The 13433-nt window shown below is 59.6% G+C and overlaps 1 protein-coding gene across 3 annotated transcripts in view; it reads left to right on the forward strand.

Annotated features, from left to right (window-relative positions):
• RARG (retinoic acid receptor gamma) overlaps positions 1 to 13433 on the forward strand; it is a 64448-nt gene that overhangs the window by 24584 nt on the left and 26431 nt on the right. Inside the window, exon 1 of one of the 3 annotated variants that reach the window (XM_030554501.1) lies at positions 9243 to 9598. The exons of the other annotated variants lie outside the window; for them this stretch is intronic. Coding sequence (XP_030410361.1) covers positions 9448 to 9598 — 151 coding nt within the window. The 5' untranslated portion in view covers positions 9243 to 9447. Of the gene's footprint in view, positions 1 to 9242; positions 9599 to 13433 lie in introns of those variants that run through there. 3 annotated transcript variants of the gene reach the window in all.

A 13433-nucleotide genomic window follows, 5' to 3' on the forward strand; every position in this document is an offset into this window, starting at 1 on the left:
GGTCAGTAGGGGGCACTGTGCTGCAGGGAGTGGGGCAGAGCCGCTGTGCTGTGGGATGGGGGTTTAGTAGGGGGCTGTGCTGCAGGGAGCGGGGTGGAGGGTCAGTAGGGGGCGCTGTGCTGCAGGGATTTGGATGGAGGGTCAGTAGGGGGCGCTGTGCTGCAGGGAGCTGTGTGGAGAGTCACTAGGGGGTGCTGTGCTGCAGGGATTTGGGTGGAGGGTCAGTAGGGGGCGCTGTGCTGCACGGAGCGGGGTGGGGGCCTCAAGAATTTGAGACATGATTATTACTAGCTTCCCCCCTCATCCGCCTCGGGGCTGCCCGGCCCCACCCATGGTGCTGGTGCTGCCCCTCCCCCTCTGTTCTCACCATATGGATCATGAATGTTGCAGTGTTTATGGCATCCGTGGGGCTGGAATGTGGGAAGGAGCCTTGGGGCTGTTGCTGGCTCCAGAGAGGGCCTGGCCCCAGGGCGAGCCTTTCCTTCACTGCCACAATGAGATCCCCTCACTGGGGCATGCACGAGAGAGAGCCAAACAGCCCCCAGATCAGACCCATGGCCTCATCCAGCCAGGTGCCCCCTCCCAAAGAGAATCAATGGCCTGTGTGCCCAGTACCCCATCTCCTCCACTCTCACACTATAGCAGGGGTGATGTCTTCCTGACCCCTAGTCAGGGACCGTTTCACAACGTGAAGGAGCGGGCGGAGACGGATCTACAGCCTGTGTCTTTGTGAACCCAGACGTTGAGCACCACCGAAATGCAGCCACCTCTGAGGTGGAGCTTGGCAGCTGTTTAACAGTGGGGATGGGGTATCTTAGCCAAAGATAGGCAGCCCCTGCACTTGGGTAGTGCGGCCTAGCAGACTGGGAAGCCCCAGGTTCTAATCTCGAGGGCTGACTCACTCTGTGGCCTGCCACCAGTCCCATCTCGTGCTTCAGTTTCCCCCATGTGAGCTGAGTGGGTCAAGCGGTCTCAGGGCCCTAGGGTGGTAGTGCCCCTATGGGGTTTGCATTGCCTGTGCAGAATTGCTTGGGCCTGGTGTGAAAGACCCCTCTGTGGGCTGCAGGCAGCTGTGCTGGGATTCTGAGCTGGGAAAGTGACTGGCTAAAGCCTGGGGATGAGTGTGTGTGTGTGTGTGTGAGAGAGAGAGAGAGAGAGAGTGTGTGTGTGTGTGTGTGTGTGAAAGAGAGAGAGAGAGATGGGGGAAGGGATCTGCCCAAGATGCCTGGGGGTGGCTAATGGAGAGGGAAATTCTTCGCTTTGGTTTTGAGGGTCCCTGAGGAACCCACTGGAAGGTCTCTAACACTAGTGGTGGCGCGACTGTGAATGAGTCAGGGCACGAATGAGAGAGACTGATGTGTGACTGGCTGCCTGTTGGTGTGCGGCTGTGACTGTGAGCATTTGCGATAGGGATCGAGTGACCGATGAGCCAGTGTGTGGGAAGGGCGCAGTAGTGCTGAGTGTGAGTTGCATCTGAGAGTGTGCGGGAGTGACACCAGTGCCGTGCATGTGCCGCTGTGAATAAACGTGAGCATGGTGCATCCTTCATCTGTCCATCCTGATGGGGAAGGGGAGGAGATGGAGGGAGGCCAGGGACAACCCAGCTGTGTTCCCAGTTTGCTGACAGTGTGTTGTGTTCCTTTTCCCAGACAATGAGTGCGTCACTGCCAGCAGCTGGTTCCCTGGTGGGGCATGGCACGCAGGGCTGGACGGTGGAAGGGCCTGGCACCGGGCCCTGTGGCCAGTGCAGGAAGTAGTCAGAGCGCCACAACAGGAAGTGGAAATGCCAGCCTCACCCTCTGCTAGGAACCCAGACGGTTGCAGCATACGCTGCTTCCTGGAACCACTGCAGCCGGCCAAGGTGGGGTGTCACCTGGAGCTGTGCAGCGGGGCTGGGTGGCAGATAGTAGGATGCACGGAGCCCCAGGAACAGGCCTGGCAGGTCTGGCCTGGCGCCTGATTGGGCTCTGGGCAGAGATGATGTCATTTCAGTCACACTGTTGCACAAGGCTGCCAGAGTGACTCTGCTTCTCAGAAACATGCATCAATGCCCGGGAAGAGGGCAGGAGGGCTGCCCATGTGGGGAGCTCCTGGCTACTGCAGCCCAGCCTCTCCCAGCAGGGGGCGCTGTGGGGAGCGGAGCAGGAGGGCTAGCCGTGGCGGGAGCTCCTGGCTACTGCAGCCCAGCCTCTCCCAGCAGGGGGCGCTGTGGGGAGCGGAGCAGGAGGGCTAGCCGTGGCGGGAGCTCCCGGCTACTGCAGCCCAGCCTCTCCCAGCAGGGGGCGCTGTGGGGAGCGGGGCAGGAGGGCTGGCCGTGGCGGGAGCTCCCGGCTACTGCAGCCCAGCCTCTCCCAACAGGGGGCGCTGTGGGGAGCGGGGCAGAAACGCTGGCTGTGGGGGAAGCTCCCGGCTACTGCAGCCCAGCCTCTCCCAGCAGGGGGCGCTGTGGGGAGCAGGGCAGAAACGCTGGCTGTGGGGGAAGCTCAAGGCTACCCCAGCCCAGCTTCTCCCAGCAGGGGGCGCTGCGAGGAGCAGGACAGGAGGGCTGGCTGTGGGGGGAGCTCCCAGCAGAAGTGCTATTGCTAATGGAACAAAGGTTCACGGCCATGCTTTGCAAGTAGAGGTGGGCGGGGTGTCTATAATATCATTAAACACAGGTCATTTTGGGGGGGGTGTCCTTTCTGTTGCCCACCCTCCGCATCTCAGTGCCGCTGGAGCTTGCTCCTTTCCCTCCCCCTGGGGATCAATCTCTCCTGGAGCTGGCAGGCTGTGGAGGTTTCAGACATAAGAGAAAAGTTTCCCCGGAGGCAGAGGGAGGGATATGGTAGGTGGGGGGAGGGCAGCAGAGGTTTAGCCCTGGGGCAGCTGGGCACATGGGGGCCAGCCACCGGCAAGATGAGGGATTCATTTCTGGCATGGGTCAGCTTAACCGGGAGGGGAGGCGGGGGGGCAAAGGGGAGACCTCAAGGAAAGAAGAAGGAAAGTGTGAGTGTCTCTGCAAAAGAAACAGGGCTTTATTCAGACACGAAGCCCCAGTGACTGGGTAGGCGGGCGAGGAGCCAGGGCCTGTACCCTCCCGGTGGCATCTTGTTCCCTCCCTGTGACCCCTCAGCCAGCTCATGGGGGTTGAGGTGGAAGGTGATGCTGTACCCCCAGGTCCATGGTAAAGCCAGGCTGCCACCCCACCCCACCCCACCGGCTGACTAGGAGTAGGTGACACTGTGCCCCAGAACGTGTCCCCCCAATGTGAGTGACACAGGTGACATTGTGACCCAGAAAATGTTGCCCCCTCAGTGCGGGTGCCGGGGAAGTGAGTGACAGTGGCTCCTTCAGGTGGGGGTGACAGGGGGAGCAGGTGACACCATAACTCCAAGGGTGCTGCCTGCTGATGTAATCAGCCCCATTTAACCCACTGGGGCGGTGCCACAGGAGTCCTACACTATAGCCCACAGCTGCCCTCTTTGATGGGAGCGGCCCAGGGAGACTACAGCTCCCAGCATGCACCAGTCCCAGTGGCCTGCCTAGGATGAGGGCATTGTAAGTTGGGACTTGTAGTCAGTCTCTCTGGGGCACCTGGCCACAGGCCAGACTGCATCCCTTTGTGCTGCTGAGTGGCAGCTCTCGGGGGAGCTCCTGGCCTGTTGGCAGAAGGCTGCAGGGGTCCCTAGTGTTGGCATCTCGCTAGCCTGATGCATGCCCCACTCCCACAAAGGCTAGCCCAGGCACATCTGGTTCTCGTGAAACATTAGAAGCTAATAGTTTTAATTGCCACAGTTGAGAGGAGGGAGTTCTGGTCCCTGTGCTCTGGGGGGCAGGGGTGGAAAAGGGGGAAGGCTTCTTGTAGGCCTCTGCCCTCCCACCAGCCCAGCTTGCCTCCATCTTTCAGAGTCACTAGGGTTGTTACTAGGCAGCCCTGGCCCTTCCTGTCGGGGCCTCTGCATGGAGCAGTGAAGAAGCACACGAATTGGGGGGTCCCAGTTCATTGGCAGCGGTTGGGTGGGGAGTGACTAGCAGAGGGGGATGGGGATGAGGCTGGGCAGTCTGGGGTGGGGAGGGGGATGAGTCGAGAGATGTCACCTGACCTTATGCAGGGGCTGTCAGGTTGGGGTGTGAGCAGGCCTGGGGGCTCCATAATTGAGCCATGAAACTGTAGGGGCCTGAATGGAAGCAGGACCTAGAGTCGTTTCTGCCCCAGAAACACAAGTTCGACCCCTCCCCCCCAAAACAGACATCACACACACGGCTGCACACAACACACACACGCACCACAAGGGTGTGCACAGATATTGCACGCAAGCACATGCCACAGATATCACATGCACTTGCACACGCCACACGTGCTGGCTTGACACACACACACGTGGGCCTGCATGCGGACATGGCGCCTAGCCCCTCATACACACACTAGGCTGAGAGGAACAGAAGTGTTTCTGCAGCCCAAACACATGCACAACACTTGGGCCCACACGTCACACACGCCTATGCATGCCTGCCCAAGGCAAGCACGTACCATGGTGATGTAAGCATGAAGGCAATGACACATGTGTTGAACAGATGGGAGCACGCAGGAGAGCAATGGTGACAGCAGCACACCCACGTGGACACTGACAGAAGTACACAGCAGTAGGACACGCGTGCCACACTGTACCGAACATACACACACAGACACGATCCTATCACACCCACACAAGCATGGACAGATGGACACAAAGACATGCAGACATCGTACATGTCTGCATACATCATACACATGCACAGACGTGTCTCCATGTGCCATACTGACATGACACACACATGCATTGCATTGACAAAAGCACATATGTGATGAAGCCACATGCAAACATGTGTGCAGTGATACAAGCCTGCTCACCTGGGCACCATGTTGACTCAAGAACACATGCACCAACATGAACATGCAGACACACGCACCACACCAACATGCATGTGCTGCACTGGCACATGCTCCATGTGATGCTACACTGACACAAGTGTGAATATAGTGAATAATGGAGCAAAAAATCTCCCTAAGCATAAGTTAGGATGATTAAACCAAAATGCTTCCCGCTCACCCCTTCCTGCTGATGCTGGAGCCTCTGGAATAACAGTGACTCGTGCAATTGCACGTCCCAGTGCACCCCATGACACTCACAAGTAAGCAATGTGAATGACAGAAACCCACCGGCCCATACAGCCATGGGGCAAAATTTGCTAGATTCCGTGCAAATTATTCGCTCCGTTCCATTCCCATCAGCCCCCACTGGGGTGAGCTGGGAGGGGCCCATCTCAGTCTGAGGGCTCCGTCCAACCCACCCCCTCAATGTTAGCTGGCACAGGACCCCTTGATGTGGGGCTGCTTCGAGAGTTCGAGCGGGTGAGTTCTGCGCCCAGGGAGTGAGGGAATGTCTGCGAGGCTTAATCGAGTGTGTGTGAGTCTGGGAGGGGAGCGGGAGCCCGCTCCTCCTCAGACCTTCCACAGAGCCAGGGTTTGTGCTGAGCGGCTTCTGGTTTTAATTACCGGGCAGGCGGGTCAGGCTAATTGGGACCTTTTGGATTTCAGCAAACGCATGCGAAAGGGAAGAAGGAAAGAAAACCCCTTTTGGGCCCTGCAGCATGTCAGTCCCGACGTGGCATGCCCCACCCAAGGGTCCGTCGTGGCACGAGTCAGTGTGTGTGTACCTATAGCCTCCCCCCCACCTCTCTCTAGCTGCAATGCGTGCGTCACTTTATACATCATTTGCCAGTTTAGGGTGCATTGAGAATTTAAAGCTGGGGGCGGGGGTGGAGGGGAATACTGCCCCTCCATTCAGACTTGCCCTGCTGCCAACTGGAGTTGTGGGTGCTCTGCCATGGGTGATCTGATGTGGGGAGTACAGGACGTTCCACCCAGGAGATCAGGGGGGAGGGGAGTTGATGCTCTGATGAGGGGCAGTTTTGGAGGGGCAGAGAGTACTAATGCCCCCATGGAGCGGGGATGCTTGATCCCAAATCTCCCGGCAGTTTCTGCTCTAGGAGGTCCACAGGATGTGTAGAGCAGATCTGCCTCCCTTGGCCCCCCGCACACACACATGGTCACCCCCTGGCAGGAGGCACTGGGCTCTGGCCCCTGCTTCTGGCTCAGTGGCCAGCTCCCAGGGCGGGTCCGTCTCTCACTCTTGCTGACGGTTTATTTCCAGGCAACTATAAATTGCTGAAGCTGGCTGTGGAGCCACGTGGCTGCCCCTCCAGAGGCTCGGGGCCGCAGCCCCCACAACTGCTGTGAATCCCCCTTTCCCCTCTTTGCAGGGGGCAGCAGGGGTATTGGGGCCCAGCCATTTCATGTTGAAACCCCCAGCGCCCTGACTAGGTCTTGGCTGAAAACTGTGTTTCAAATCAGCTCCGCCAACATAGCGCCTACCCCCAGGGACCCGGGGCCTCAAGCTCCGAAACTGGAGCTAACCCCCAGCTCCAGACACCCCTGAGTCCCGCATCCCGAACAGGTCCCTCCAGATGGGAGATGTGGCTGGGGCAGGGGCGTGTGGGGTGGGAAGGTCGCGCTTGTCCTGGGTCAGGGGGTAACGGTGGCAGAGGCCTGGGGGCAGGGTGGGGGGGCTCGGCAGGAGCAGGCGGGAGCCCGCTGTGTCCTGGCGGCTCCTCATCGGATCTGTGCCGTGCGCTGCAGGCAGGGAAGGGAAGGGTTGACATGGAGCTGGGTCAGTTGAAGGTTACTGTACCCAAAGGGGGTTCTCGGAGAGTTCAAGCAGAGCTCGCTGCTCTGCCTCTGCGCTGGAAGGAAAGGGAGGGGAGCTGCGGGGGGGGGGGGGGGGGCAGGCTGGCCCAGCCAGTGAGTGAGCGGGAGCCAGGCTGGCCCAGCCAGCGAAGGGGGAAGCTGGGGGGGGGGAAGCCAACCCAGCCAGCGAAGGGGGAAGACTGGGGGAGGGGCCAGCCCAGCCAGTGGGGCCAGTGTGAGCCAGTGTGAGGAGAGATGGGGGGAGGGCAGGCCAGCCAGTGGAGGGGAGGGGAGGTGGGGGCTTCAGCCCAGCCAGTGGTGAGGACGTTGGGGGGGAAGCCTAGCCAGTGGGGAGGAGGTTTGGGGGGAAGCCGCCCTAGCTGGGGGGGCAGCCCAACCAGTGGGGAGGAGGCTGGGGGGAGCCATGGTAGCCAGTGAGGGAGGAGGACAGCCCAGTCAGTGGGGAACAGGCTGGGGGGAAGCTGCCCTAGCCGGGGGGGGGGGAGGTTGGAGGGGGAGCTGGCATAGCCAGTGAGGGAGGAGGAGAGCCCAGCCAGTGGGGAGGAGGTTGGGGGGGCAGCCCAGCCAGTGGGGAGGAGGCTGGGGGGAAGCCACCCTAGCCAGTGAGGGAGGAGGGCAGCCCAGCCGGTGGGGAGGGGGTGTTCAAGCCAGCCAGTGCAGAGGAGGCTGGGGGAGCAGGCCAGCCCAGCCAGTGGGGGGGATACTGAGGGGGAAACCAGCCCAGGCAGCCTGGGAGGAGATCTGCCCAGCTAGTGGAGGGAGAAGGCTGGGGGGACCTGGGATGGTCCAGGTAGTAGAATAGGGAAGGCTGGGAAGAGCCAGGTTAGAGCTGAATGGGGGCCGGGGGAGAGGCCAGGCCAGGCCAGCCCAGCACAGGTAACAGAGGAGGGAGGCGGGTCTGCCCAGGCAGAGGAGATGGGAGGTTGGGGGGAGGCAGTGGAGTAGGATGCTGGGGGCATGGGTGGAGGCAGGGCCCAGCCAGCCTGCACAGCATATAGCACAGGGGAGTGTGTGGAGAGGCTGGGCCAGCCCAGGAAGCAGGGGAGGGGCTGGAAGAGGAGGATGGCTCGGCTTGGCCTTGCTTAGGCTGTGGAAGGGGAAGGCCAGGCCTGCCCAGGCAGCAGAGGGGGGAGGAGGGAGGCCGGGCCAGCCCAGGCAGTGGGGGGGGGGCTGGGTGAGGGCGGATCTTATTTTTACTGAGATGCATCTGAGATTGAAAGGAAATGGAGACTTTCAAGCCACAGGAATGTATCACTGCGCCCTACCCAGGGGTGGGGGTGGGGGCGAGATGGGGTTGTGCGGGCAGCTTGTGGAGGCGGGCAGGTTGGCACAAGGAGATGTGCAAACGCATCCCTGGTGTCCAGGCTTTGCCACCCACAGCCCCTGTTGCCCACAAGCAGTGGAGAGCGTGTGTATGGAAAGAAACACGCTGTGTGTGGATGGGTGTCTGGGTGTATATGAGACTGTGCACGTGTGTGAAAGCCTGTGAGACTTGGTGTGAGACTGTGAGTGTGAGAGAGACGGTGTGCGCATGTGAGACTGTTGTGAGTGCATGATAGTGAGACTGTGTGTATGAGAGACTGTGAGACAGCGTGACATTGTGTGAGCCTGCATGACACTGAGACAGTGAGACTGTTTGCGTGTGACACTGCGTGAGAACATGAAACTGTGCGTGACACCGAGACACCGCGCATGTGAGACTGCAAGAGCGTGTGTGCATATGACACAGACTGTGTGTGTGTGACAGACACTGTGTATGAGACTGTGTGTGCATGTGACACTGCAACACTTTGTGTGTCAGACTGAGTGCGTAACTGTGTGTGCTGTTGTGTGCGACTGACTATATGTGTGTGTTTAAGACCTTGTGTGAGGGTGGAAGGAGGTGAGAGACTGTGTGTGTATGTGTGTCCCTATGGTGTGCATTTGTGACATTATGTGTGTGAGCCTTTTCTGGGTGGCAGTAAGAATGTGTGACTGTGTGTGTGTGTATGTGTGTCCCTATGGTGTGCATTTGTGACATGTGTCTGAGCCCTTTTCTGGGTGGCAGTAAGAATGTGTGACTGTGTGTGTGTGTATGTGTGTCCCTGTGGTGTGCATTTGTGACATGTGTCTGAGCCCTTTTCTGGGTGGCAGTAAGAATGTGTGACTGTGTGTGTGTGTATGTGTGTCCCTGTGGTGTGCATTTGTGACATTACGTGTGTGAGCCCTTTTCTGGGTGGCAGTAAGAATGTGTGACTGTGTGTGTGTGTATGTGTCCCCCTGTGGTGTGCATTTGTGACATTACGTGTGTGAGCCCTTTTCCGGGTGGCAGTAAGAATGTGTGTGTGTGTGAGAGAGAGAGACTTGTGGGTGTGTGTGGGGAGTGCAGCTTGTGCACGTGTGTGTGTCCGAAAGCCCGTGTGTGGGTGTAGGTGTGCCCTCCACTTTATAGCCCCGCCCACTCTGTCCCAAGCCCCACCCCCATCTCCGAGGCGTTTGCTTTTCCAATAGGTACCCAGCACTAGCCGCTGGGACTCACCCAGGGCGCGTCCAGCGCCGCACCACAAGCCAGTGCCGGGCGTGTTTTTGGGGAGGTCTCAGTTGACCCGGCGGCCCCCCAAACCCGCCCTCCCGCCGAAGTGTGGCTCTCTCCCCCTGTGGTTTTGCGGGGGAGGGGGCGCAGCAGGGATTCCCTCCCCCCACCCCCGCTCAGCCCCCAAATCGCTCCCCTCCCCGCCGCGATGTACGACTGCATGGAGGCGTTCGCTGTGGCTCCGCGGCAGCTCTTCGCTGTCACCAACCAAGGCTCCTGCATGCTGCGCAAGGCGAGCATCAGCCCCTGTTTCGGGGCGCTGGATCCGTTCGGCTGGCCCCAGCCGGCCAGCCTGCAATGTAGGTGGACCCCGGTTCCTCCGTGGGGAAGGGAGGGGTTGGTGGGGTGGGCCGCGGCTTCACTGACGTGGTGCCGGGGATGGATGGGTTGCCACGCGTGGGGCTGGGCCGTGGGTGGGTGTTTACGTGGGGAGGAGCGCACGCCCGGTGGCTGAGCGCTTCGCTGCGCCAGTGTGGCGGGAGGCGTGTGCCACCCTCTGCCCGGGAGGGGGAGTTATACATGCGCGTGTGCGTGGGTTGTTACGCGCGTGGGGGGAAGCAGAAACCCCACTTCGCGCCCGCGGTCTGGCCCCGGCTCTTCGCTTCGCTCGTTTCCTGCTTTAGAACTTTACGCGGGGGGGCGGGTAGGGAAGTTTGGTGAGAAGTGTTTTTGGAGAGGGGCGGGAGGGGCGTGGGTTCACCCCCCACCCTCATCCTCCATCCGTGGCCTCTCTCCGCTTTACCCTGCTCGTGGGGTGGGGTGCAGTGCAGGGGGAACAACGTGCCTCAGTTTCAGGGGCCCTGGGGTCCTCCGTCTTGTTTGGCTGGGGTTGGGGGGCACGTGCCCCTTTCCAGTCCCCCTTTGTCTTTAGCGCGTTACTGAAAAGCCCCAGAGGGCAGGAAAATGAGGACCAGATGAGGATGCGCTTTGAAGCCAATCCCAGGGGACCTCGAGCAGGGGGTGGGGAGCTCAGTAAGGTGCGGAGGGGGGCGGCGAGTAGGGCAGGAGGGGTCATTTCTTCCAACCTCACTAGCCAGAGCCAGGGAATTTTTTTTGTTTCTTTCTTTTAAATATGGAAATTTGGCGGCGATCCACCGAGCCGTGCAAACAGGATGAGGGATTGGAGAAGTGCTGGGAGAGGAGCCCTGTGGCCGGAGGTGTAGCGGGCACAGCATTGCATCTAGTACCCCACCTGTAAACCCCCACCCCCCACACACACACACTGGCAGAGCCAGGAGCAGGGAAGGGGGGTGGAACTAGTAAATGGGGGTGGGGGGAAGGAATCTTCCATCCCCAGGACCCCCTGGCTTCTCTCAGCCTACAGGCTCCCTTTGAGTGGCGGCCAAATCTCTCCGCCTTTGGCAGCCACCACTTCTGTTTACAAGTTGAGGAACAGGCTGTTTTCAGCAGCCGGTTGTAGGGCAGGGAGAACGCCCCGTCGAAGCCCTGGGCACCGAGCGGGGCAGAGATGGGCATAGGGATGATGTGGGGCATCCCCCCAAGTAAATCTGACCTTTTCTCTCCTCCATCTCAGCCCCCCACCCCCCTTTCCAATGGTTTCATTTCAGAGCTGTCCCCACTCCACTCTGCCAAGCTTTTCCCTGCCAAGGCTGCTCCTGTCTCGCTAACTCCCTGCTCCAAAACGTGGCACGGAACCCTCCCTTAGCACCCTGGGTCTGGGAAGCAGGTTGAGGCCTGGACGGATCCCTAACACGCCACCCCCCCAAAAGTTCCCATCCAGGTGGGTTTTTGTAGACTAGAAATCCATTGCAAAGCCGGGACCTGTCTGGCATTCAGAGTCAGGTGCTAAAGACACCCCAAAACACTGTGGGGGGATTGCCCCCCATGTGCATGCGTGGGGGGAGCAAGGTGACTGCTTTTCCTTTCTCTCCTTCATTTGCTCCCGGATCCTAGCCTGACTTGCTCCTCTTTTCAGCCTCAGTTTTCCACAGGGTACCCATCCCCCTGGAGTTTTTAGCTTGGGCAGGACCCCACCTCTCCCAGGTGTAGTGTAGGCTTGGGCTATGCCGATTGGCTATAAGGCCTGAACTGGGGGTCTTCAATTGTAACTGGAACCTTTAGCTGCAGGTGAATGGGAAACCACACCTGCTGCCAGCTTGGGGTCTCCTCCCCACTCTGTGGCAGGAGGGTGGGAAATGACCCAGCAATCCCTGCTCCCAGGAGCTGTGCTGTGCTAGGCAACAGCAGGACAGCTGCATGGAGATGTGCCTGAATGGTTCTGTCCAGACCTGATGCAGGCTGCCCCAGAGAACAACCAGGGCAGAGTGCTCACCCAGTGCCCACCCAACCTGGACAGCCAGTTCTCTTCTTGTTACCTCTGCCATCTGCTTTCACCACGGTGGGAATCGGGGATCGGGGTAGGGCGGACCCGGAACATGCATGTTCCTGTGGTTGTTTAGAATAGTAACAGCTAGACGCCTTGGCTGAAAACAGGGCCCCTTTGTGCCGGGTGCTGCAGGAGAGCCAGTCCCTGCCCGAAAGAGCTCACAGTCTGCATAGACAAAGGGAAACTGAGGCAAAGGGACTTGCCCAGGGTCACACAGCAGGTCACTGGCAGAGCTAGGAACAGAACCTAGGTCTCCCCATCCTTGGTGTAATGAGTCGCTCCTTGGCACTGGCTGCATGTGACACATAAAACATTCACCTCATTTGCCTGGAATGAGCACCCCCACCCTTGCATTAACACCCCTCCCTCTACCCCAGCAACCTCTCTGCCCCTGTGCTCCGGCTGGCAACCCAATGTCAGAATCCCCCATCTCCTTGCCCCAGGTTTCACTTGAGGCTGACCCAGCCTCAGCTGACCCCCAGGTAGTTCGGAGAAGCAACACCCAGACTGCAGGTTGGGCTGGACTGGCCCTCCGAACCGAACCTCTCTTTGCTCGCCCCTCCCCTTCCTGAGCGAGGACACCTCTCTGTCTGTCCTCATCTCTGGGCTGGCAACTCCTCTGGCTCAGGACCTAGTTGCTAATCCCCCAATGGAGCCAGGCCAGCTGGGTTGTCCCCACCCTGGACCTGGCATCCCCACCTGGGAAGGAGGGGTTCGGGGCGCTGCCAGACAAGAATTCCCACTCTGCTTGGCTGCAATCACCCCACAAGGGGCATAGCAGGGGCAATCAGGCCAGGTAGAGGGGTGGCCCCTGCTCTATGCACATTGGAGGAGCAGGGGCTACCCCAACCCCTCAGGCAGCAGGGTACACAAGGCTCATGGGTGTCGGTCTTACTTCAGCGTGGCCCCATTGAGATCAGCGACCGGGCCCCAGGGCCCCTATTCAGACCCTAGGGGGAAGAGTCCTATTTTGATTTCCTGCCATCTAGCCCCCATGCCTCCACCCCGCCCCGCCTTGGCAGCAGTCTTCCTGAGGGCAACTTGTGGGGGCGTTCTCCTCAACCCCCCTGTTCCACTGACTCAGATGTTGTGGAAACCACAGTGAGTGAGGTCACCAGGGTGGCCCTGGAGCGGCTGTTGAAGAGAGCAGGAGGCAATATGGGGCTGGGCTGGCAAAAGCAGTGGCTACTGAGCTTCCCAGCCTGGTAGCCTGTGGCACCTCCTGGGCAAGGAAGAGCTGCTGTAGTTATTGTTCAGGGTTGTGGGTGTGGGTGAGTGTGTGTCTCCTAGACTGCAGAGGAGCATGCATTTATTTGTGAGTGTTTGTGTCGGTTTGCATGGGTGTGCCCGGGCATGGGGTGGGGGTGCAATTCTGGGTGAGCCCTGCCTCTGGCTGGGCTGTGTGTCTTTGCTTGAGGCTGCGGGCATGTGTGGGTGTTTGGCTGTGGTGTGTGTCTGAGTGTGCAGGGGGGAGAGGGGGGCCGTGTGTGGATTACTCCCTTTGTAAAGTGTCAGGAATGCAGTTACTGAGACAAATGGCTTATATAGCGACCCAGCTGCAAACATTTTACGGCCGGTTATAAATGGCCTGTTTGAAGCTGTGCGAAGCTAGGGCAGGAATTTCCTCAATTTCAGCAATTTAGGCTTTAAAAAAAAAAAACTCAACCACCACCAAACTTCCTGCCCCAGGTCAGGCAGCGGGAGAACTGGGAGTAGGAACGTTGGCTGGGCCCAGCAAGACAAGTGGGCTGGGCCATCAGAACCGGGCCTGCCGGAGAGCTGACCCC

This window comes from Gopherus evgoodei, chromosome 3 (assembly GCF_007399415.2).
Source record: "Gopherus evgoodei ecotype Sinaloan lineage chromosome 3, rGopEvg1_v1.p, whole genome shotgun sequence".
Classification (NCBI taxonomy): Eukaryota; Metazoa; Chordata; order Testudines; family Testudinidae; genus Gopherus; species Gopherus evgoodei.